This window comes from Corythoichthys intestinalis, chromosome 22 (genome assembly GCF_030265065.1).
Source record: "Corythoichthys intestinalis isolate RoL2023-P3 chromosome 22, ASM3026506v1, whole genome shotgun sequence".
NCBI classification, from domain to species: Eukaryota; Metazoa; Chordata; class Actinopteri; order Syngnathiformes; family Syngnathidae; genus Corythoichthys; species Corythoichthys intestinalis.
Genome location: NC_080416.1, coordinates 15377498 through 15403668, shown reverse-complemented (window position 1 = coordinate 15403668; position 26171 = coordinate 15377498). Strand labels below are relative to the sequence as shown.

The 26171-nt window shown below is 39.4% G+C and overlaps 2 protein-coding genes across 2 annotated transcripts in view; one reads left to right on the top strand and one right to left on the bottom strand.

The window, feature by feature from the left end:
- Positions 1-22119, bottom strand: part of mturn (maturin, neural progenitor differentiation regulator homolog (Xenopus)) — a 43575-nt gene extending 21456 nt beyond the window's left edge. The window contains exons 1-3 of the mRNA XM_057827500.1: positions 21713-22119; positions 18125-18265; positions 16078-16210 (exon numbers count right to left, since the gene is read on the bottom strand). The gene's annotated coding sequence lies outside the window, so the exon portion shown is untranslated. The remainder of the gene's footprint in view (positions 1-16077; positions 16211-18124; positions 18266-21712) is intronic.
- sh3bp5a (SH3-domain binding protein 5a (BTK-associated)) lies at positions 87-26171 on the top strand. Its single transcript, XM_057827496.1, has 9 exons — positions 87-444; positions 649-711; positions 8442-8570; positions 14624-14788; positions 17209-17339; positions 17570-17612; positions 18065-18272; positions 22807-23103; positions 24742-26171. The coding sequence occupies exons 1-9, from the start codon at positions 370-372 to the stop codon at positions 24912-24914; spliced, it is 1284 nt and encodes a 427-aa protein (XP_057683479.1). The 5' UTR covers positions 87-369; the 3' UTR covers positions 24915-26171.

Genomic DNA, 26171 nt, shown 5'->3' with positions numbered 1-26171 from the left:
GCTAAAAATAAAGGTATGCCACTCTGAACAAGTCTCAGTAACCTTTATTTTGAAACAATACAGGATGTCCTGATGAAGTACATCACAAACCAACTAACTATACTACTTTCTCCCTCGCTTGTCTATTTGGGTCCCTGAGCGATACTCGGCAGTGTGTCGCTTGTCTCCCCCGCGGACATACCGGTGTCCTGGGACCCTATCCAGACCTCCAAAGACCCTAAAGCACCGCCATGTGTCCGCGTGTGTTTGGCGAGTGAAGAAGTGTGGGGGGGCTCATCACTTGCAGGGCCCCCTTACCCATCAGCTCACACAACCTTGCGTCTCACTGGGCTCTCATTTTTGTGTGAGCTGAGGACAGTCCTAGTTAAAATGGACCCTTTACAAAAGGGGACTGAGTATGAAGAATGTGCTGAGGAAGAAGAAGAGGTGGACCCTAGAATACAGGTAAGATGACTTAAATAGTGACATATAGTTCCACTATAGTTAGCCAAGTGCCATTGACGGCGGTTGACGTCCAATCTATCCCAGTCAAAATAGATTGAACGTCTACCGCCGTCATTAGCAGTCAGTATGTTACCAATTGGCAAATGCTTAAGTTTAACCTTTGCTCAATTTATGCATGTCTCCATCTGTGTTTACTGCAAACAGGGAGAGCTGGAGAAGTTAAACCAGTCCACAGATGACATCAATCGCTGGGAGAGTGAACTGGAGGTAAATACAAAAACAGAAGACTTCTTTCTTTGCAGTCACGGTGCAGTTTCTAAACGCATTTGGAGACCCCCCCCCCCCCCCCCCCCCCCCCCATAAGAGGGAAAGATCGTTATTCTCGTTTAGAAAGTTGCCTAGCAACATTAACTGCACCTTGAAATAGGTCCTCTGTGAAAGCCTTGATGTGTGTGAAAAATTCTTAACTCAAGGCGCAGCAGTTTGGCCGATGGTGAACTATTTTACCTTCAAGTTTATCACCAAACATTTTTAAAAAATGTACAATTAATATGGTAGTGACTAGACATGTGTCGATAACCAGTTTCAAGGTTTCAAAACCGCAAAATTTTTCCGTCATATCGTCCCTAAGGTATTAGCTATTTTTTTATGTCCCAAAAATGCAGGGAGAAATCCCTTGCTTGCAGCTGCGAGGCTCAACCCTTCCCCCACCGGTTGTTGCTCAGTGTCAGTGAGTCAGCTGTGCAACACGATGGCTGGAGGAGGTGAAACTCCTGAACTTTTTCCCCCATCGAAGAAAACGAAATCGCTGGTATGGGAATACTTCGGCTACAGAAAAGTTAGACGGCCGCGGCTTAAAAGAGGAGGGCCAACCCACATGTTTGCAGAGGGTGGCTGCTGAGGAGGCAATACCTCCAATATGATTTAGCTTGTACACAAAATTAAAGGTTTGTAAACACTGTCATGAACGTTTCCCACCAGCTACGAGAGTAAGGGTGAGCCAAAAAATCGATTATTAGATGCATCGGGACACGTGACGATTCGATTACAATTAATAAATGTTCAAAAATGATGATTTTCCCTAATAACTTTATGACAGCCGCTAGTAGCAGAATAAAATTCAAGACACTTTAAAATTGGTTACTGAGCGAGATATTTACTCCTTTTCAAAAGGCTTGAAAATAAATTTGTGTATGAGACAGGCAGGGACCTGGCGGTCGCACTTCTGTGCGCAAGTTATTTTTTAGAGTGAGAGGGGAAGAGAGATGGTTCGTTGCTTCTTCCCTTCAGTTGTCCAGCAGTAGGTTTAAGTCGTTTTAATTGGAAAATGTCCCTAGTGTGTTGCTAAGTCTCGTGTGCATCTATAAGAGGTGAGTACACGAACCTTCTTGTACTGTTTAGCCTTTATTGCTGTTGTTTTTGAGATGTTACCAGTTAGCGCTCAGCGCTATGCTAATTAGCAGCTTCGCTAACATGTATTTCCATGTCAAGTCGTGCGTTGTTTGGTGGTGTACTTAAGTTATTCCAGATGCAGAACGTTTAAAACCAGGATTAAGTACAGTTGTAACACTACAAACATGTAAAATAGTACAGAAATCTGTGAAAACAAAGTATATTGGTTAAAAGAAGTCTTATTCCTATAGACACTTTATTTGTTCCCAGAAAATGTGGAATTCATTCAACCAGTGTAAATTTTATTGTATTGTTGAGAGAAATAAGTACTGCCTTTGAAACGGCTAATGTTTTTACACCTTGTCAAAAAGAGCATCTCAAGGTCAGCTATGTGTTGTATAGGCATTTTGAGAAATAAGTACTGCCTTTAAAATGGTTAATGTTTTGCACTTTGTTGTTAAAAAAAAAAAAAAAAAAAAAAGAAGTAGTTTAAGGGCAGCTTTTTGTTGTATGGGCATGTTTCTATCGTTCCTGTTGAATCATTAGGGTATTTTAAGTAAATAATGGACATAAATTTGTTTGGCTACTTTATTAATTATGTATAGTATGTTGCATCCATAATCGTGATCATCGTCAATACTAGAGGTGGGAATCTTTGGGCACTTAACGATTCGATTACGATTCAGAGGCTCCGATTCGATTATAAATTGATTATTGACCCCCCCGGCTTTTAATGTGTTGTACATTAGTTCCAAAATTGTTCAAAAATCCTCTCAGGCTAAACCAAACTAATATTTCATTATCAAGTTAACTGTTAAAATCAGTAAAAATCAGTTAACTGTTAAAATCAGTCAATTAAATACTGTCCCCATAAAGTCCCCATTCAGAATCCGCAGCTTTAAACTACATTCAATTAATTTAATGATGTGAATGAACCGTTAAAATTGTTATAATTGTTATCGTTATTCCATAATTTCCCTTCTGTCTACTTTCGACATGTCAAAGTTTTAAAACTGTTTCTTCATTTAAAGATAGATTCAAGTCAAGATTTTGCCGATTTAGGTGTATTTTAGATAAAACGTTATTTAGGTTCGCTACAACAAAGCCTTCTAGAGAAGTCTACTGCTTTAAGATGGCGGCTGTTTACAACGCTGCAACTACTAAACGGCAAGTCTGTCATTTCGCATCTACTTCTCTTTATATGTTTTTATGCCGGCGTCGTCTGTCATTTTCCACCTAGTTCTACATATATGTGATATCTATTATAGCCGTATATGTCCGTATGTTTGTAGCAACTAGCAACTGGGCATTGTTTGAAGCAGCTGTCGGCCGCAGTCAAATATTATTGCTTTTTTTTTTTATCTAGCGGCATGAGTTGTACATGATATTTAACCTCGGTCCGTTCCTCATTGCGTCCCGAAGACCGCGCTGACAGTGTTTTAGTTCTGCTTTACCTGGTATAATTCAATAATTGGAATTTGGATGTTTGTGAATCGTTCTCGAATCGTCCACGGCCGAATCGCGAATAATCTAAGAATCGGAAATTTCGCACGCCTCTAGTCAATACCGTGATCATCGTTCAATAATCGAATCGTAGCACCCTAAATTGTAATCGAATCGAATCGTGCGGTGCCTAGGATGGCACACCCCTATTCGAGAGTTAACTCCAGCTTGTTTAGTGTTTCAGCGGCGGTAAATTCTTTTTTACACTCTAGCAACTGTCTGTGTTGAGAAAGAGTGTGTGTGTATTATGTAAACATGATACGAGTCATACACGTGCTTTTTATGTAAAATAATTTAATCATTTTTGTTCTGATGGTAATAATGTTGAGCTGTGGCTTTAGGCTCACCTAAAGCACGGCATTTATTTTAATTTTATTTAGAATATTTCAGTTATTTTTTAATTTATTTTAGAGCTGTAATAATGATACTGTGAAACTGTGATATTTTGGCTTAAGGTTCTCATACCGTCAGAATCTCATACCGGCAGATGCCTAGAACTAGTGACAATAATAAATGTTTTAATATTTTGTCAAGGGGATTTTTTTTTTTTAAATATAAGGGAAAGGAACTGCTACTTTCGTTTCTGGTACGTTATTATTTTGTTTTCAATATGTCAGTTGCTGCCCAAGATGGCTGCTATTCATTTTAAGTTTCCAGGACCTCGCTTGTGTTTAGTGGCAGGGTAGAATTACTCCCTGGCAAAACAATCCGGAGACTGTGGTTTTCCTATTCTAGCTCGACTGAGTTCCAAACATGCAGTAAATTCAATGTAACAACCAAGATATGGTGTTATGGTGTTATATAGCGCTTTTCCACCTTTCCATGTTGCTTTTGCACCAGCTTTGACATACATTTTCATCTTTATCTGGTCACAAAGTAGTGTATTTGCATTAATTTGTCAGGCTTTGCTTAATGTTACTAACAACCTGTAAGTGAATGGTCATGATAATACAGTCAATGGCAGCAAATTATTTAAATACATGAATGTTTTAACCAACATCAGTTCTATTCATTAGTAATATCGAACATTAGTAACATTGAATTGTAAAAAAAATAGAAAATAAAAGGGTAAACTCATAGGTTGCTTTTAGCCATGGCATTTATGCAACATGAATTCATAAATAATGTACATGCTACATGTATGGTAATGATCTTTCATTTTGTGGCATTAATACAAAATTCCAAACATCCATTCAAGGCTTTTTTTCTATGATATAACAGCAAGGATTTAGTGAAATGGATAGCAGAAAAAGAAATCCAAACACTCAGGAAGTTACATTTGCACGAACGCAGCTAAATCGTTTCAGGTGGACTCAAATGTCAGCATAAAAGTCACAGCGCTCCATGCTGTGTCAGGAAGTCGGCAAACGCTGTGATGTCATAGGGAAACACACTTCCTGTGACTCTTTTCCTCCCTTTAGCTCCCTTTTCAGTGACTTCTATAAGCAGGATGCAGGTGGTGATGCCATTTAATTTCTCAGCTGAACACACTTCAGCAGATGGCCTGTCAATGCTGGTTTTGGGCTCCAACAATCCAATGCATCATACATGGATGCTGGCAGGCTCTTAGCACTGCAGCCAAATCTCCAGCCCATGTGCCACAAACGGTTTAGTGATGACTTGAATTAGGAAAGCTGCTTCGTTGGCTGAATTGCACAGGATGTGCCAGTTTATGCGTAAGAACAGACACATATTGTACATCCCTTTTATATTTAATGTATTAGATTTAGTTATCCCTTAAGGCGAGATTTTCTTCAGTTTGATTTTAATTTAATCTTGTTTCCTCCTTTTAGTTTTCGAAATGATAGTTTACAATGGTCACTTTATCCAAATAATTTTTTTGTGCTATCACCCTGTCATCTTATACCCTGGTCTTTCCTATCTTCCCTCTTTCTGTCCTATCAGTTAGCGTGTCTACCCCTTTCACACAGGGTGTCTCCTCGGTAAATACTGTAATTTTCGGACTATAAGCGGCTACTTTTTTCCCTCATTTTGAATCCTGTGTTATAGTCTAGTGCAGTTTATTTGCTGATTTATTTGGGTTAATAGGTAACGCTTTATTTGAAAGCGCTGTCATAAGACTTTCATAAGACCGTCATTATTATGACATTACACTGTCATGGGCATTAGTGAATGCTTACGACAGATGTCACCCGGCAAATTTTGTCACTAACTCCATTTACAGTGAGGAAAATAAGTATTTGAACTCTCTGCAATTTTGTACGTTCTCCCACTTAGAGATGATGGGCGGGTTTGAAATCAGAAATCAGAGTTTATGATTTTTTAACAATTTATTTGTATTATACTGCTGCAAATAAGTATTTGAACACCTGTCTATTAGCGAGAATTGTGAGCCTCAAAGACCTGTTAGTCGCCTTTAAAAAGTCCAACGAATAAGCGGAGTGGAGGTGGACTTCGACTTTTTGAACTGTTTGAGGCAGTTAGCAGCATATAAACACCTGTCCACCCCATACAATCAGGAATACTCCCAATTCCTAACATGATCAAGACGAAAGAGCTGTCCAGAGACACCAGAGACAGAATTGTAGGCCTCTACAAGGCTGCACAGGGTTACGGGGCAATTGCCAAGCAGCTTGGTGATAATACATCCACCGTTTATTATTATTAGAAAATGGAAGAAGCTAAACATGACTGTCAATCTCCCTCGGACTGGGGCTCCATGCAAGATCTACCTCGTAGGGTCTCAGTGATCCTAAGAATGGTGAGGAATCAGCCAAGACCTACACAGGAGGAGCTTGTGAATGACCTGAAAGGAGTTGGGACCACCATTTCCAAGGTTACTGTTGGTAATACACTAAAGGCTGAGTTATGCTTCTGCGGCAGACCTACGCCGTTAAGGCAGACCCAATTTATGATCCTCCGCCGTAGCCTGACGTGCAGGTCCTCAAAATTCTAAGTACGCGTGTTGTCAACACGTGGTGACGCGACACAAATGGACATTGATTAGTCCGTTCAGACTGTTGTTTCTGGTTCAGCGTGAAGTCATCGGCATTTACAAACATTCTTGCGCTAACGGCCACCTCCGCAACCATCCTCTGCGTTGCCTGTGCCTCAACATTTGTATGATCAAGATTTGTTGTTCAGTGTTGATGAGCTGAAGATCCAAATTCAAGCATACCATCTCCGTTGCCATTGTTGTGTAACCGGAAGAAAACTAGAGAAGTCGACAAGAGTCCCTCAAAACCGTATAAACACAACGCCACACCCCTCTAGTGGCTTGGCGGTGAATTACAGAGCAACACGTTCCCTTGCCGCGGAACTTTCAAATGCTAATTGGCGCTGTAGTCGCTACGCCATCACCACAACGCAGAAGCATAACTCAGCCTTCAGATGTCATGGTTTAAAATCATGCATGGCACAGAAGGTTCCCCTGCTTTAAAACTCATGTCCAGGTCCGTTTTAAGTTTGACAATGACCATTTGGATGATCCAGAGGAGTCATGTGAGAAAGTCATGTGAGATTAAAATTGAACTTTTTGGTTTTAGTTCCACTCATAGTGTTTGAAGGAAGAAGAATGACGAGTACCATCCCAAAAACACCATCCCTACTGTGAAGCCTGGGGTTTGTAGCATCATGCTTTGGGGATGGTTTTCAGCACATGGGACTGGACGACTGCACTGTATTAAGGAAAGGATGACCAGGGCCGTGTATTGTGAGATGATGGGGAATAACCTATTTCCCATTGAAAATGTGTCGTGACTGGGTCTTCCAACATGACAATGCTGTCCGAAGCAGACAGCCAGAATAACCAAGGAAGGGCTCCGTAAAAAGCATATCAAGGTTCTGGAGGGGCCTAGCCAGTCTCCAGACCTAAACCCAATAGAAAATCATTAGAGGAAGCTCAAACTGTTTCTCAGTGACAGCCCAGAAACCTGATTGACCTAGAGAAGATCTGTGTGGAGCAGTGGTGCAAAATCCCTGCTGCAGTCTGTGCAAACCTGGTGAAAAGTTTCAGGAAACGTTTTAACTCTGTAACTGAAATCAAAGGCTTCTGTACCAACTCTTAACATTGATTTTGTCAGGTGTTTAAATACTGATTTGCAGCAGTATAACACAAATAAAGATAGTCTTTCACAGTGGACAAGCACCTTCCATGAAATTTTTTAACCCGCCCATCATTTCTAAGTGGGAGAACATGCAAAATTGCAGGGTGTTCAAATACTTATTTTCCTCACTTTACGTCCAACTCGGAACATTTACATCCATTCAAAAGTGAGATAATTTGCCGGATGACACTAAATGACATCTGTCATAAGCATTCTGTAATGCATATGACAGTGTCATGTCATAATTATTACACGAATTTGGATTGTTATTTACATCTGTGGCTGTGCAATGCATGCTGGGAGGCCTGTTGGACGATAGTAGTGTTGACAGCATGTGGCAGCAGAGGTTGATTGTCTCCCCCGAGGGAGCAGTGGTGGCCAAATGAAGCTTTTTGAAGCAATGAAGCTTTGCTGCCAATTGGTTCAAAGCTTCATGGTGGTTCATTTGGTCTTATGACAGTCTTATAATGTCGCTGTCGAATATAGTGTTACCGGTTATATCTTTTGGTATAAATATCCCATAACAGTCAGGACAGCCGTGGCTTATAGTCCAGTGCAGTTTATCTATGAACAATTGCTGTTTTAGTGTCAAATTTGGTGGGTGGCGGCTTACAGTCAAATGTGCCTTATAGTCCGAAAATTACAGTAGTTATGACTACATAACTAATGACAAGAAGTGATGTTTGTTTGAAGCTAAGTGACCTTTTGCCATTGACAGGAATAGACGTCCAGTCCATTTTGGACTGGATGACTTACCTGTCATTGACAACAAATAAGTGCCACATACAGAATTTTTCTTTTTATAAAAGTAGAACGCTGCTTAAATTTATGCTAAGCCCCTGCTGCTTCAAATCACATTGAACTCTCCAAGCGCCGCTCTGCCGCCTTAATCAAAAACCACAACCATGCTGGCCTTATGACAACACTTAGAGGGATTTAGGACTTATTCCGACGAATCTACTGAGAATTTCGGCCACTTTGAACACCACCACCACCATCAAATTACACTGAACTTGCATGCGTGTGTATTCGCAGGAATTCCGCCAGCGGTTTCGCGCCGTGCTCGTGGAAGCCACCATGAAGTTGGACGAACAGGTGAAGAAAATCGGTCGGGCCGTGGATGACTCCAAGCCTTACTGGGAGGCCCGCAAAGTGGCCAGACAGGTACGCACATACGGTGAAGAGCAAGTATAACTGGGAATTGCAAGGCTTACTAAGGATTAGCAGAGAGACTTTTGAAGGGCTCAGCTCATATCTGCTTAAAAAGTGCGTGCACGTGACATCTATTTTTATACCACCTCTGTATGCTAAACTGCTGTCACACAACCCTCAACAAAGACAGTTAATGAGTCATGATCAAAAAGAGGCTGACATTTGTGTGTCATTGCCATGCTGTCAAAACATAAATAGACGGTGTATTTGGACACGTGTGTCATGGAGGCCCATTGCTGGAGGTTTTTGCATTTGGATGAGAGCAACGTGCACGTGAGGAGGTTCAGAATGGGGGTGTGTTTGTGTGTGTTGTGTGTGAAGAGGGCTTAACGACAGAGCGAAGCAGATGAAGGCCTCAGGGTTAAACTGGCACGTTGTGAGGGCATGATTTATGGAAGAACTTTTAATATTTCAAACATGACCCACTTCCAACGGATCCAAATACCCCGCATGACCGTGTCACTTTATTTCGCCCCCACACTGTCGTCCTCCTGTGAACCAGCTGCAGCACCCCCCTTCTTGCACAAGCATGTTTTTCTACTTACATTCCAACAAATTTGAGAAGGAGGTGAAGGGATTTTGAAATTCGCCTCAGCTTTTTTGTCTTTTGCTTTCCGGAATACTGTCTGTGTGTTTAACCTACTATGACATCTAGGGCAAGGAGGGAAGTGTCATTTAAAATGTGTAAAAGTATTTAACCTGTAGTGATTAGGGCTTCAGCTATCGATTATTTAAGTAATTGATTAATCTATCAATGAGTTAGTTCGAATAATCAAGTAATCGGATTACAAACATTTTAATGCGTTACTGAACAAATTTAAGGAGATGTTCAACAAAGAAACAAATGTTTATGCTTGCAATAGCATTTATTGAATAGAAAATAAAATACTAGAGTGTTTTTTCAAATTTCTCAGAATTGCACTTTTATCTCACAAGAGCAATAAATGCATCTAAAAATAAATTAAAATACTCCGCACTGAACCTCAAAACAATTAATGAGGATCTAAGTACAATAAAAGAACAATTAGCTAACTTGCGTGGCAAAAGTCTGCTAGCTTAAATGCTATAAAATGCTAACTTCTTTTTTTACAATGTTCTTGACAAATTGTTCAAACACATATTTCCACAAAAAAACTGCTAAATATACCTCCAAACTAAATTACGAATGCATAAACATATTAGGTCAAACAAAAACATACAGCCTTCTGTTGGTCTTAATAGGGAGCAGCTGGATTCAACCTTGTTAGACGAGTTATGTCATATTCACTGTTGCCACTAGAGGACAGTGTATCCACCCGAATCAATAAAACAAAATGCAGCACTTTCAAAACAAATCATTACAATGCTACTCTAATTAAACGAATTCTCGAAGCAGCAAAATTTGATTTGAAGCTATTTTATTATCAAATTACTCGATTTAATCGATTAATCAATGCAGCACTAGTAATGATTACCATGTTTTTCGTCGATAAGTCACAGTTTTTTCATAGTTTGGCAGTGAGAACGACATACTCTGGAGGGAATTATGTACTGTATGAAATTATTAACACAATATTTTATTATAAAGTTGTTAGCAAGTTGTTTATGCTATAGTTATCTGAATAACTCTTAATAGCTATGCTACGTTAACATACCGCGCACGTTCTCGGTTGTTTATGCGTCATGTGACGTTAGCATACCGTACACTTATTCAGCCTTTTGTTCTCTACTCTATTTTTATTTAAATTGCCTTTTAAAACGACATGTCGGTTCTTGGTGTTGGATTTTATCAAATAAATCCCCCCCAAATTGTGTCCGATGCGACATATGTTTTTTTTCCTCTTCATTGCATTTTGTTCGGCATGTGCGACTTATAGTCAGAAAAAAACGGTGCATAAATATGTCATTGTTTGTTATAAAAGCTTTTAAACTCATTGGCCGCCATTCACGGCGATAGACGTCCTTGCCATTTTAACTGGATTGAGTTCAAATGGCTTGGACGTCTATTGCCATCAATTGTAGTGAATGAGTTAAAGCACACTTGGTAATTTTTCATCCTTTATAAAATATTTTCATAACATTTGTGATTATATGTCGACTGACAGATAGTTGAACGACAACTCTTTTATATCGTGAGGGTGTATGTATTGCTTTCACTGGCGCTAATCTCCGTAATTTTCGCACTATAAGGCGCAACCAACTATAAGCCGCCGCTCACCAAATTTGGCACGAAAACGGCACTTGTTCAGAGATAAGCCACAGCTGTCCTCACTGTATTATGGGATATTTACGCCAAAAGATATTAACCGGTAACACTTTATTTGACAGCGGCATCATACGACTATCATCAGATTCAATGAACCACCATGAAGCTTTGAACCAATTGGGTGCAAAGCTTCGTTGCTTCAAGAAGCTTTATTTGGCCATCACTGCTCCTTTGGGAAAACAGTGAACCACTGCTGCCACCTGCTGTCAACACTGTTGTTGTCGTCCAACATGCCTACTAGCATGCATTACAGCGCTACAGATGTAAATAACAATTACAATTAATGTTCTCTGCTAATTATTTCTTCAGTTACCGTTCCAGTTGTTTCATTAATTGCTATTTATGGTATTTGGTAATACTTTATTTGACAGTGGCGCCATAAAACTGTGATTAGAGAATCATAATTATGACAAGACAATGTCATGTGCTTGTAACTGATGTCATTTAGTGTTATCCGGCATATTTTCTCACTTTTGAATGGATGTAGAAGATCCAAGTTGAACATAAATGGAGTTAGTGACATAATTTGCCGGATGAAACTTAATGACATCTGTCATAAGCATTCAGTCATGTCCATGATAGGGTCTTGTCATATTTATGACGGTCTTATGACAGTCTTATGAAGCCACTGTCAAATAAAGTGTTAATTGTTAACCCAAATAAATCAACAAATAAGACGCATGGGACAACAAGCCACAGGATTCAAAATGAAGGAAAAAAAGTAGCGGCTTGTAGTCCGAAAATTAGAGGTAACTTTAAGGAGGTTGGCAGGAACCCTGTCACACACAAAAAAAACTACAAATGTGCTGCCTGCTTTACGGCATACGTCACTGAATGGGGATTCATTGTAAAGACAGAAGTCGATGCCAATGCTTTTGCGCAACTTCTGCAAAGATGGCAGCACTGATGAGTGCAGGTGGGATGGAGGGGGCTAGCCACATTAAGCCACCCGGTTGCTATCCGTCATATGCTATTGTTTTAGCCACAACTGGATGTATTACCTTATTACTATTCATCCTTCACACAGCCGCTGGAAACTAAAATGTTTAATCTATCTGCAGGCGACCGAGAAATTGCTTTTTGATTGATTGATGATTTTACAACACTGTGCGGGCGTGCGCTGGTCCTCATGGGAAACGCAGTCTTCCTTAAGGTCTAACACTACCGCTTTTGTCCACCGACGTTGCTAAAATCGACCAAAACTGGAAGGTTACCGCGCGTTACCTTAAAGCAGTACTTCTCAAATGGTGGGGCGCGCCCCCCCAGGGGGGCGCAGAGCGATGCCAGGGGGGGCGCGAGTGACCTCGGGGAACATGCTTTTTTTTTTTTTTTTTTTTGCCGTACTAGAATAAAGTGTACTTGCACATCCACTCCGTGGGTGGCAGTGGCGCTCTCATTTTCAAAGTGCGTGCAGTATTTTTGAAATAAGCAAGAGCACACGGAAGAGACTCATGCAGAGCTGGACTCACGCAGCGACCCACTGTCTTTCTCACGTGTCCGGCCGAGAAGTGCCGTTTTCGGCTTGGGATCGTCACGACCACCGCCCTCACCTACGGTTCTCCCTCGGCCGCCGAGAATGCGCTTTTTTTCGGGCCGTTTGCCTTTGACTTTTAATATAGTGGGAAATGAGGAAAGACCACTGTTTACTGAGTCTAAAAATGATTATAGCGGAGAAGCCAAATCAGTTAAGACGCCACTTAAAGACATTAGACCTCAATCTCATTGACAAGCCGCTTGATTGTTTTTCAGCGAAAATGTGCCGAATATTGCCAATTGTCACAATCGTCCCGCTTTGTCAGTGTTATATCAGTAAACCAGTGAGCACTGTGGTGAATCAGCGAAAATAAAAACTTTCCTTCTGTCCAGAGACCTTTTTCCCCCTTCTATTCAGTTTTGTTTTTTTTCGGTCAAATTTTTTGGCATGTTGTCCTGAAGAGTAAATGTTTCTAATCAATTTGAATTTGTTATTATTTACTGATTTTATTACATTTTATTTTTCAGTATCAAATGGTCAAAAATGTACCTTGAGTGTATTTTTAGTTTGGATGTGACATTTTTTTTTTTTTTTTTTTTTTTTTAACTTCAGGCAAATTGATGCGCATTAAGTCTTTTCTGTTACAAGCAACACAATGTTAAAAAAGTTATACTTTATTATAAGTTGATCTATGTTACTTTTTTTCTTTAATAGAAAAAAAAAGGACACAATGTTAGGCTGAGGCGTACTTATAATAGTAATATAGACGAATGATACTATTTACAGTGGCGGCAGAGAGTTGGGGGGGGCGCGAAACATTTACGTCTTCCTTGGGGGGGCGTAACAGAAAATAATTGAGAAGCACTGCCTTAAAGGTACAGTCTATAAAATGATGAAGTGTATAAATACTGGGTTTTGTATGTAGTACACTCTCAATAATTCTGTCTAATAAAAAAATGACGTCATCTTTGAGGTAAATTCTGCCCAGCAACAAGTGATGCGACTGAAAAAAAAAATCACCCAGGCCATTTTCTCGGCTGTGTGCATAGTTTCATCATGAAGACCAATGGGTTTTGCCTGTAAGATTTATCATTGTTGCTCCAATAATATTGACGCTCGGCAAGGCGGACTTGAGATCTGTCTCGTGTATTCAGCATGGGAAAGGAAGTGTGCTGTTTTTATTCGAAGAAGATGCCTTGTGAGCACTTAGCTGTGCACTTTTTTTAAAAAAAATCTCTACTCTGACAAAATGAGTGAGTGATTATTTAATTTTCTAATCTCATTCCATTAATTATTTTGGCAGTGCAGAGCCTGGGAAGAGGCTCAAACTGGACCATGTAATCTTTTTGTTTGTAATAGGGAGCGACTGCTATCTTCACACTCCTCCTCTCCATCACCTCACTTTGGATATCACGACACTGAGAACACAGGTGGTGGTGTCACCTTTGTTACTCCTTGACGTCATTGCTCGAGGAGCTATCTTTAGTAGGCTTGACCCCCGACTGGTGGTCGTGACATGAGGTCGTTGGGAGTGGAGATGGGGGGCCATGAGAAACCAATGTTACACTAGTTTGTTCCAGAGAGGGATGGAAGTTTATTTCATCAAACTTTAAATGAATTGATTCAATTAAACATGTTTAAAAATGTTTGCCTTTATTCACCATTTTTACCCGAAATAAAACTGTTGCCTTTTGTTTTATGTGTATTTAATCTGTCCGCAGCCCTTTCAAATTGATGATGCAATAATGACGTTGCCATTGTTGTCACAGCTTGTTGATCCTGTCAGCCGTATTGTGATACAGCACAAAACGCTCGAAGAAACCGTGAATAAGTCATCATGACATTGTTTTAGCAATGTCGTAACAAGACAATCATGCATTCAGAAGCTCATTTATGATCCTTTTTTTATATTCAGTTAAATACCCTTAAGGGCGAGGCACACCCTGTATAATGCAGATTTAGCAAAACTGCACTGAATAAAACTAAGTGAGTGTTTAAAGGACCTGGATATTTGAGACAGCTCCAATTGCAGAATTTTGGACACAGCTCTTGTCTTGGACCTGATTAGATAAGAATGTTGGTGGTGGGCTCGGTGACACAATGGGAATAACAGTCCTATTGACAGTAAATGAGGGCTGAAGGAAGCCCACTGACTGAACGTTTTGAGTGACAAAGGTGCTGATTGTGTCATTTGATTACGTGTGCAAATTCCCGTGAAAAATTCAATTTGTATTTATTATATGGGAGATCTTGTAACGTGACTTCATTCTAAACTTTCTGCTACAGGCTCAGGTTGAAGCCCAGAAGGCCACCCAGGAGTTCCAGCGGGCAGTGGAGATCCTGCGGGCTGCCAAGGAGACCATCGCCCTGGCTGAGGAGAGGCTGCTCGAGGAAGACAGTCGCCAATTCGACTCGGCCTGGCAGGAAATGCTTAACCATGCCACACAGAGGGTGGGTGACGAATTAGATTTTTACCCACTGACTAATTTCAAAATATAAAGAACAACACACAGCACAATAAACAAACAAAATAAGTATATATTGTGTAATTGATGGTAGCTTTGCATATAATGCAAGCCCAAAAACGCAAAAAAACGCTACTTGTCCTATAAATTTTGTCCAAATTACAACATTTATACATTTAAAAAAAATCATGACGCTAAGGGGCACAAAAGTTATCTCTACGGTTTTTGCTAAAAATGTATGTTTGGGCCAAAATTTGCCAAAAACATACCTATTCATTTCTAATGGCCAAATTTCCATTTCATTTCCAATGGCCCTATTTACCATTCATTTGAATAGCACAAAAACTTTTATTCACGCCAATTGATTTCCAACCTACAGTCATGTGAAAAAATTAGGACACCCTATGGAAGCCTGTGTGTTTTCTAACATATTTGGTCATATGGATATTTGTTATCAATTTTAACAATTTTGAGAAATTCAAGTAATAGAACTAAACGATTAAAACTAAAAAAAAAAAAAGATTTTGTATAACTTTCTGTCGCATGTAATTTTATATAAATGCAATTTCTGTTGAGGAATAAATTAGGACACCCCCACATTCAGTCCCACTTAAAATGGCTAAAATCACAAGTGTATCACATCAGGTGCACATGATTAGAACATTATTACCTAGTGTTTTGAAGGAGATGTGCCTTATTTAAGCCTCAGATTTAGTTTGGTGTGCCCTTGACTGTTGAAGTGAGAAAAAACACCACGGTAAGATCAAAGGAGTTGTCTGAGGCCTTCAGAAAGAAGATTGTAGACACATATGAGTCTGGTAAGGGATTTCAAAAGATCTGAAAAGAATATAAAATCAGCCATTCCACTGTCCGGAAAATAGCCTACAGGTGGAGGACATTAAAAACAACTGCCAACATGCCCAGGTCTGGCCCTTCAAGCAAGTTCACCCTGAGAGCAGAATGCAAGATGCTAAAAGAAGTCTCCAAAAACCCTACTTGTTACTACTGTTGATGTGAAAGTGCATGTCTCAACAATCAGAAAAAGACTTCGCAAGTTTAACCTTTATGGGATGTATGCAAGGGGGAAACCTTTGCTCTCTAAGAAGAACATGAAGGCCAGACTGAAGTTTGCCAGAGTGAATGTAGACAAAGACCAGGACGTCTGGAATAATGTTCTTTGGACAGATGAATCTAAAATTAAATTATTTGGACACTAGAACAGAGGACATGTTTGGTGTAAACCCAATACAGCATTCCAGGAAAAGAACCACATACCAACTGTGAAGGATGGAGGTGGAAGTGTCATGATTTGGGGATGCTTTGCTGCAGCAGGACCTGGCCAGTTCACCATCGTAGAATCCACCATGAATTCTATCATGTATAAGAGGGTGCTTGAGGAACGTGTCATCTGTAAAAAACAATTAAAGCTTTAGTGAAACTGGAACCAGCAACATGACAATAACCCAAAACATACCAATAAATCCACCTAGGACTGGCTGAAAAGGAAGAAATGGAGAGTCCTGGAATGGCCAATCAAAGACCAGATCTTAATCCCATTGAGATGCTGTGGAGTGACTTGAAACGGGCTGTACATGCAAGAAACCCCTCAAACATCTCACAGCTGAAGGTATTCTGTGTTGAGGAGTGGGGCAAACTTTCTTCAGACCGATGTCAAAGACTGGTAGATGGTTACAAAAAGCGTCTCACTAAAGTTATTTCAGCCAAAGGCTAGTAGGTGGTGTCCTAACTTTTTCCTCAATTAGAATATGCATTTTTGTAGATATATTTGTAAAAAAAAAATCTTTTTTTGTTGTTTAACTGAAATCAAATCACTTCCTTTTCCCGAGATAAACAAAAACAAGATCAGACATTGATATGTCAACATTTTTTAACAAAGAATTGAATATTTAATGGAGTGTCCTAATTTTTCCATATGACTGTGCATGCCCCAATATGAACAGGAAGCGACCCAGAATGGCCCGAAATCAAAAGGAAGTGATCCCAATATGCTCTCAAATCAACAGTAAGTGACCCAATATGAATAGGAAGTTAACCCGAAATCCCCCCAAATAAACAGCAAGTGACTTGGGTGTTTACCAACCATCACAGCAAAGCTACCATTGAAATTTCTCCAGAAATTGCATTTTCTAATATTAGTCTTATTCTATTGTACGTGAAAGCGATACAAGAGGTTCACCTGGATAAAAAAGCATTTTTTTGTCTCAAACCTTAAATTTTACATATGTTTATGCACACGTGTTTCAATAAACACTGACATTTTTACAAGACTCTAAATTCCGTATTTGTGTGACTACGACTGTAAAGTTGTTTGTGCACATATAAATGTGCCGCGTTGGATTGACGAACAGTCTAGCCTGTACCCCAACTTCGTCCATGTTTGTACAGGTCATGGAGGCCGAGCAGACTCGAATGCGCAGCGAGGCCGAGCACAAGAAGACGTCGGCCAACTACACATCGTGTATCAGCCACATGAAGCAACTGGAGAAGAAGCTTAAACGCTCCATCAACAAATCCAAGTTGGTCCTCTTTATTTATCATTTTTAAATCACTCTGATGCATCCTTCTCGTGTGTGTGTTTATTGAGGGAAAAGTAAAGCAGGGATCTGCTGATCAAGTCCAGATGTTTCTTTTCTTGCTTTTTGTTGGGGTGTAACTCCCTTTTGTAAGGGCCCAGGAATGTGAGTGGTGTAGTGTTTTTTTCCCTCCCCCCTCATACTCTTTGCTCTCTTTTTGTCTCCCCCTGCAGGCCATATTTTGAGCTGAAAGCAAAGTACTACATCCAGCTTGAGGTACGTGCTGTTCAACACCATCATGTTATGCAGATTGTGACCTGTTTAATTTGTAACTGAAGTGGTTGAATCCTGCCCATCGAGCATGAACATAATCAATAGTCCCGTAATGCTGGTTACATTAATGTAGATAGTTTTGTTTAAAAAAAAAAAAAAAAAAGTGCAAATTTAATCAATTGAAATTAGTCATAAAATGACAGGTGAACATACAACAGTAGGATCATTCTAAAGTTGAGAAGGAAATAACTGGATAATTATTAAATGCACTGTGAAATTTAACTAACTGACCATTTATTGAGTAACTTTGCTCTTTGTATCATTTTGGTTGTCATTCCCAGCGGAAGTTTACGGTTAACCTGACAAACAAAATGAAATAGAATTTAGTATTTAACCACCAAATGTTCACTAATTTAAGCATCATTCCATTCCAAATTTTCCCTTTCATATTTCAGCAATTGAAGCGGCACGTGGACGAACGCCAAGCGAAGCTGGTGGGGGCGAAGGCCGAGTACCGTGCGGCATTGCGTCGCCTGGAGAGCATCTCGGAGGAGATCCACGCACAGCGCCGCTCCATCGGGACCCGAGGGCGTGGTGTCGGGGCAGAACTTGACGGAGAGGAAGATGTCGCGAGCTTTTCAATGGATTGCGACGGCCTGTCAAGTGAGGAAACTTGTTTTAAACTTCTGAGCACTTGATAACATAAAAAATGATATGCAAAAAACAAAAAACAAAAATGAATTACAGACAGTCTATAAGTAGCCAAAAAGGCTCATTTGCAGACTGTCTATGTGGGGTCAGAAGTGGCCACTTATAGGCTTTCTGTGTATAGTGAAAAGTAGGGGTTTGACAATAAATTGAAAAGGTGATATATTGCGATACTTTGTACCCTAAAAAGTTATCCAGGGTTTTTGCAGGTCATTAAAAAAACATTAAAAGTCATTGAATGGATTTTGTCACAATTCAGGCATTAAAAAGCATTAAACTAAATGTTCGAGGCCTTAAAAATTATGTTAACTTGACGGTTAAAAAAACTTTTTTTTTTTTTTACATTATTTGAGTTGTCTGATATTATCGTTAGCCGGATAATAGAACATAAGATAAGCTCATTACGGGGTAAGGGAGCTGATACTATCAGCTACCCGATAATATCGTCCGACAAATATATTTTAAAATGATATCGGAGAATATTGACATTGATTTTACATTATCGATTTTGGGCCAAGATGCATGTTGCCTACAAAGTGAATGTAGAAGCCTTCTGACTTTGTGCAAGGGCTGGTCACAGCTTAGCACAGCAGTTATGCTTTTTGACCATTAGATGTCTCCAAACTAAGATACTTAGGATTTGTTATATGAGCAGACCATTTGCATTCATGGTGCAAAAATTAAATGAACAATAAATTATTGAAAAATAATGAGTTATAAACTCATTACATACCTTATTCACTGTAGTGTACTGCCTTTGTTGTTATTTTGAGCCAGAAGCACTGCGTGAGCCATATGTGATACGGCAGTGCCTTATTGGCACTTTGCGCTTGCACTTGATCCCAAAAACTGATATTTTCACTGTTTTAATTCCATAACGTGAGTTGAAGTTGTCCTCTTATTTTTCACATTTTTATGTTTATTTGGAAAACCTTGAAGTTGTTACATTTATCATTATTAAACCATCCAGTGGGGCATCACAATACAATTAGCCGTAATATGTTAAGTTCAAGACCGCATACAGAGATCCCTCGTTTTTTGCGGTTAATGGAGACCAGAACCCGCCGCGATAAGTGAAAAACCGAGAAGCAGCACTCCGAAAAACAAAAAAATAATTTTTGTTCAATTCATTTATTCAGATCTACAATTGGAAAGAGATACATATAAGACATATTTATTTTACCTTTTTCCCCAAAGTACAGTATAATTCAAACAAAGTTTTATATATGTATATGTACACACATGATAGGGCTGTCAAACGATTAAAATTTTTAATCAAGTTAATTACAGCTTAAAAATTAATTAATTGTAATTAATCGTAATTAATCGCAATTCAAACCATCTATAAAATATGCCATATTTTTCTGTAAATTATTGTTGGAATGGAAAGATAAGACACAAGATTGATGTATACATTCAACATACGGTACATAAGGACTATTTGTTTACTATAACAATAAATCAACAAGATGGCATTAACATTATTAACATTCTGTTAAAGCGATCCATGGATAGAAAGACTTGTAGTTCTTAAAAGAAAAATGTTAGTACAAGTTAGAGAAATTTTATATTAAAACCCCTCTTAATGTTTTCGTTTTAATAAAATTTGTAAAATTTTCAATCAAAAAATAAACTAGTAGCCCGCCATTGTTGATGTCAATAATTACTTACACAATGCTCATGGATGCTGAAGCCTATAAATTCAGTCGCACCCAAGCGCCAGCAAAGGGGGGCAAAACTCCATAAAACACAACATGTGAGCGTTTCACTCTGTACTGTCATTTAAATCTCTCTGAGCGGGGCATCTGCGTTAATTGCGTCAAATATTTTAACATGATTAATCAAAAAAATTAATTAACGCCCGTTAACGCGATAATTTTGACAGCCCTAATATATATTTTAAGCACTTTAAATGTAATAATTGTGATACGTTTTAAACATGTTACTGTCCCACAGAATTATTTTTAAACAAGAAAAAAAGTAGCCGCTTTAAAGTTTTTTAAAAAATGCTTGTCTTTATTAAATTCTTCATTGAGTGTCCACTCAAATCTGCTCCAGCTGCTCACTTACACACAATGAGTTGCCACAGCAACTGTTTAACAAGTTAAACGATGATCAATGGATGAAGCGATTTGAAAGTCGAGTCTCTGGCAAGATCAAAGCGTAACGTCTATTTATCGTTTACTTTAATAAGCAACTCCAGTTCAGAGCAGGGAGAAGGAGGGAGGGAGCGTGAGGCAGCGCGATCGGCTCGGGACAGCTCATTTGTATTCCGTGACGGCCTGAGGGCGCGAAGTTTGAAGCGCAAAGTAGCGAGGGATCACCGTATATTGGTATCGGTTTGATATCGAATTTTTGGAGTTGGAAAAGATTACAATTTGTGTGTGTGAAACTATCTGCAGTTGGGCATGGGCATTAAATTAGTTTAAAGTGGCATTAAAAAGCATTAAGTGAGATTTGCTGATACCTGTATATACCCTGTTATCGATATGCTCCCACCAAGAATCGATATATCGTTTTAAAAAGGTGTCAACAGGTTACTACCAAAATCTTCCTTTAGAATGGTGTCTAGTGTCTATGTTAGTTCACTGGCTGCCATTGCGCTAGACATCCAATTCATTTTGACTGGATTGGACGTCTAGCGCTGTCAATGGCACCGAAGCCAGAGCATTCACAGCCAGTCTCATAAGCATTTACAGCTCATTCCCTGTTCATTTTAGGGCATACACAGGTTATTTCCTGTTGATTTTATGTCATTTCATATAGGGCTGCAGCTATTGATTATTATAGTAGTCGATTAATCGATGAACTAGTTAGTTCGAATAATTGAGTAATCGGATAAGGAACATAAAAAATTAAAATAAGTGAGTTGAGCCTCAAACGGTATTAAAAAAAAAAGGAGGCTCTATGTACAACAAAAGAACATTTAGCTAAATTACATAGCAAATGGTCGGTATCTTAAATAGAGGTGTGCATCGGCACTGCCCTCACGATTCGATTCGATTACGATTCGGAGGGCCACGATTCGATTCGATTCGATTCGATTAAGAGGGCCACGATTCGATTCGGTTCGATTCGGCAATGCATCACGATGCATTAAAGCCTGGGATGCATTAAAATGCTAAACAAAGCATATTTTTCGTGAATCATGAGGCAACACAAGCGGTCAGACATTAAACACCTTTTTATAGGCTCTTGTGTCATTCCTGGTTGTAGTCAAATGAAAATAGTAATATATATAAAAATAATAAAAAAACATCACAGCATTTAATTAGTGCTTTGAATGAGACCAGGGCTTTCTTTCTTTTTCTTTCTTTCTTTTTTTTTTTTTTACACACACTAGCAGCCTTTCATTTTTTAAACACCGCATAAGTTTGGTCAAGTTTCCCACCAACCTCATAGAAGCCAAAATGTCTCCATATGCCTGCTTTCAATGTCTTTGGTGCGTCAATAATCTTTCGCGCTTCCTCTTTCTCCGCTTTAGCCATTGTTATTATGTCTTATCTCTGCTTTGAGTGCCACTGCGCAATTGCGCATGTCTGTGACGTTACTCCCGTGAGGAAGCCAATTTTAGTTCCTCATCCCCCCTGCATTGCTTGTACAATAGCTCCCTCTACAGGTAAACATGAGAATAATAATACAAATGGTGAGACCAAATCCATTGCATCACTGGAAGATTTTTGAACGGATTTATATATTTTAATATGTGCTGAATCGATTCGGCTTGTTGCCCGCATCGAATCGCATCGTCCATGGCCCGCATCGGGATGCATCGCCGCATCGATTATTGTTGACACCAGTAATCTTAAATGCTATAAAATGCTAACGTTTTTTTTTTGTTTGTTTTTTTTTAAACTACAATGCTCTTAACAAATGGTTCACATATTCCCATAAAAAACTGCTAAATATACCCATAAACTACTTTACCAATGCATTAAAAAAACATTAGCTCAAACAAAAACTTAGCTTATGTTGGTCTTAACAAGGAGCAGTTGGATTCAGTCACGTGAAATGAGGCAGACTAGAGGGCAGTGTATCCACCCAAATCAATAAAAAATGCAAACACTTTCAAAACGAACAATTACAATGCCACTTTAATTAAACGAATACTCGAAGCAGCAAAATTTATTTCGAATATTTTTTTCTAATCGAATACTCGAGTTGATCGATTAATCGTTGCAGCACTAATTTCATATTCACTCGGGGACATTCTTGAGTCACTTACTTTTCAGTAACCCAAAATCAACAGGAAGTCACCTGTAAATGTCCCAAAAGGAAAAAGACGTGAACCAAAAAATCAATAGGAAATGACTTAAAATGCCCCCAAATTAACTCCTCGCCTGGCATTAGCTGCTACTGACGGCCACAGACGTCCAATCCATTTGAAGTGGGAGGCTGCCACCCTCCCGGTTCAAATGGATTGGACGCCAACGAGGGATAAACTCATTCCAATTCACAGCATTGACCTTCTTTTTTCACATGCGTACAGTGGTGTCAGTGTCTATCGACGACGACTCTGAGGAAGACACTCAATCCGCTCCTTCCACTCCATCCACATCTGCCACCGTCGACACGCCCTCACTGTCATCTCCGACCTCCTCGCTCCATGCACCTCCCTCCCCGTCCAGCTCTTCGTCTTCCTCCTGTACCGGTGACCTTGAGGTAGTCAGCCCATGCAGTTCTCACGGCTCGAACTCTGCGTGCGGTTCCGGGCACGGCTCTCCTCTGCTAGGCCCTCGGAGCCAGTGCAGTGGAGCTTCCTCGCCAGACTGTGAGCAGGAGAGAGGTATATGTGTGTCTATCACATCTCTGTGTACACTTGTACAATAATTTTCCTTTTTTGTTTTGTTGACCATAGACTTCATAATATACTGACGGGACACGGGGCGGATTAATAGGGAGCCTATCTTTCGTCAAAGCTGACCGAGTGGAAACACAAAGAGCTTTTTATGTTGAAAATTATTGGGAATAAATGCTTAAATTACTTATCTCCTTATAGATATGGACGTAAAACAGTCTCGATTCTTGGTTAAAAGCCAAAAAAAAACAAAAAACGGGCAGTTAGCATTTATTTTACGTAAATATGTCAAATGTGCTGCTCGTCTTTAAGCCACTGTGGCACCGCCTTATCATCACAATGAGCTTTTTAGTCAGGCTGTCAAACGATTAAAATTTTTAATCGAGTTAATTACAGCTTTAAAATTAATTAATCATAATTAATCGCAATTCAAACCATCTATGAAATATGCCAAATTTTCCGTAAATTATCGATGGAATGGAAAGATAAGACACAAGACGGATATATACATTCAACATACGGTACATAAGTACTGTATTTGTTTATCATAACAATAAATCAACAAGATGGCATTAACATTATTAACATTTTGTTAAAGTGATCCATGAATAGAAAGACTTGTAGTTCCTAAAAGATAAATGTTAGTACAAGTTATAGAAATGTTATATTAAAACCCCTCTTTATGTTTTCGTTTTAATAAAATTTGTAAAATTTTCATTCAAAAAATAAACTAGTAGCTCGCCATTGTTGATGTCAATAATTACACATTACTCATGGTGCTGAAACCCATAAAATCAGTCGCACCCAAGCGCTAGCAGAGGGCGACAAAACATAAAAAAACACAAGTAACAAGTGGACATTACACTGTGCTGTCATTTTAATCTGTTTGAGCGGGGCATGTGCGTTAAATGCGTCAAATATTTTAACGTGATTAATTTTTAAAAATTAATTACCGCCCGTTAATGCGATAATTTTGACAGCCCTACTTTTTACGTTAGAAATTCTTGTGAATAAATGCTTAAATCCTTGAATTCTTTATAGATATGGATGTACCAGTATAACAGTCTCGATTCTTGGTTAAAAGCAAAAAAAAAAACTGTGCAGTTAGCATTTATTTTACGTAAATATGTCGAATGTGCTGCTAGTCTTTAAGTCACTGTGGCGCCGCCTTATCACTACAAAGAGCTTTTTAAATTGAAAATTCTTGTGAATAAATGCTTAAATCCCTGAATTCTTTATAGATATGGACGTAAAACAGTCTCGATTCTTGGTTAAAAGCAAAAAAACGACAGTTAGCATTTATTTTACGTAAAATATAATAGTTACCTTGAATCCTCGAACAAATTACTCCTGAGACAATCCTTCCTGTTTGTATGCGGTACAGCTTTCGTACTTTTTCAACCTAAATCCGACGTTGGATCGCTGCCTGTGTTTGAGAATAACTGAGAATAAGCGACTTGGACCGACTGAAGCGGAGTGAGGGACGGCCGCCTACTTAATGGCGTGGCGCAGTGTCTGGGGAATGTGTCCCGTCAATATCATTATGAAGTCTTTGTATTGACAAAAAAAAATTAACATCAGAATTAGGAAGAAATTCGATGCTCACAAAGGTTACCTTCGTTACAGGCAACCGAGCAGAAGGCGCTGAGACCACATTGGAAAGCAGCTTGAATGGCCTTAACTTGAGCATTGCACGGGCGCAACAAGAAAACAATGATGTTGAAGAAGAAAAAGAGACAGAATGCATGAGCAAAGGACTGTCTTCAGCGTCTGAAATTCTCCTTCTCAATAATGTCTAAGCACCACTGCAACTCCATGAAAGGTTCCATAAACATCAGTGTAGCAACGGTATGTACTAAAGTCAACAAATTAGCGCAAGGATGTATATTATGGTGGAAATCAAATAGCTGCACCTCCCATGACTCTTCTTCTTATGTGCCATTCAATGTATTTTCATTGTACTTCAGTATAATGATGTTAAAGACTGCAAAATATGATGTAAATATCCATACACCATCCATAAAAATCCATACACTCAACTCCCATCCGAAAAAGGCGAGAGTGTATTTTCATTTTGTGTGTATTTTTTTAATGCTCAAATTGCACCTTATAGTGCAGACTGTCCTATATTTATATTCTGTATTCTTGTATTTGGACATAATTTGATGTCGTTCATGTTTAACAAACAAACAAAGCAATAAATATTTGCTTCACGTGATTCGAAGATTGTCTTTTTTATACTTATTTCCAGAGGTGGGTAGTAACGCTTTACATTTACATTTTAATTTATAAATCATAAAGTGCCAGAACGTAAAGTACGTATAACAGCGCAGGGATGACGAGACGGAAACAGGTCCAGGAACATACGCAGAAAAAGGTGCTAAAAACAACACGCAAATGTCCACTTGCCATGCTGTGGGACTTACAAGCCTCAATTTCAGGTAATATCCATTGTATACATGTTATGACAACAATTTACAAGTATTTAGGCTACACTCTGCACAGCACGGGCAATTGCCCACATAACCACAGGTGGGACTTTCAGTAACATAAAAAAAAAAAAAAAAAACACAAAAAAACCCCGAGATAACAATAAATAGCACAAACCCATTCTTTTGTGAGTTTCATCCTACCCCCCCCACCCCCGTATTCTCTGGCCCCAAAGTTCCCACCTCCTTACAAATTGTGCAGCCCAAACTCGAATTTCCAATAAGGGTAATGGGTTGTTGTTCCGGCTGTTGGTGGTCCACCTGGCTGACTGCTGGCGCTGGCCCTCACTCCGGGTGCCGCTGAACCTGACCAGCTGCTGCCACGGTAGCAGCCTCCTGCCCCGGCTTGGCTGGCTGTCCGTGAACCTGGCTAGCTTCTGCGGCGTTAGCCTCTTGCTGCACTCAGTCCTGCCTGTTAGCATGATCGTTGCAGCTGCCCTCATCGCCAGTTGTTGCTTTTCAGACTCGTTTTGAACCATCTTCCTTATTTAAAAAAAAACACAGTAAATGCAACTGTTTTTTGCATGTTGAAACACTGTTTGATCCTGGCTGGTTGCTCACCAGATG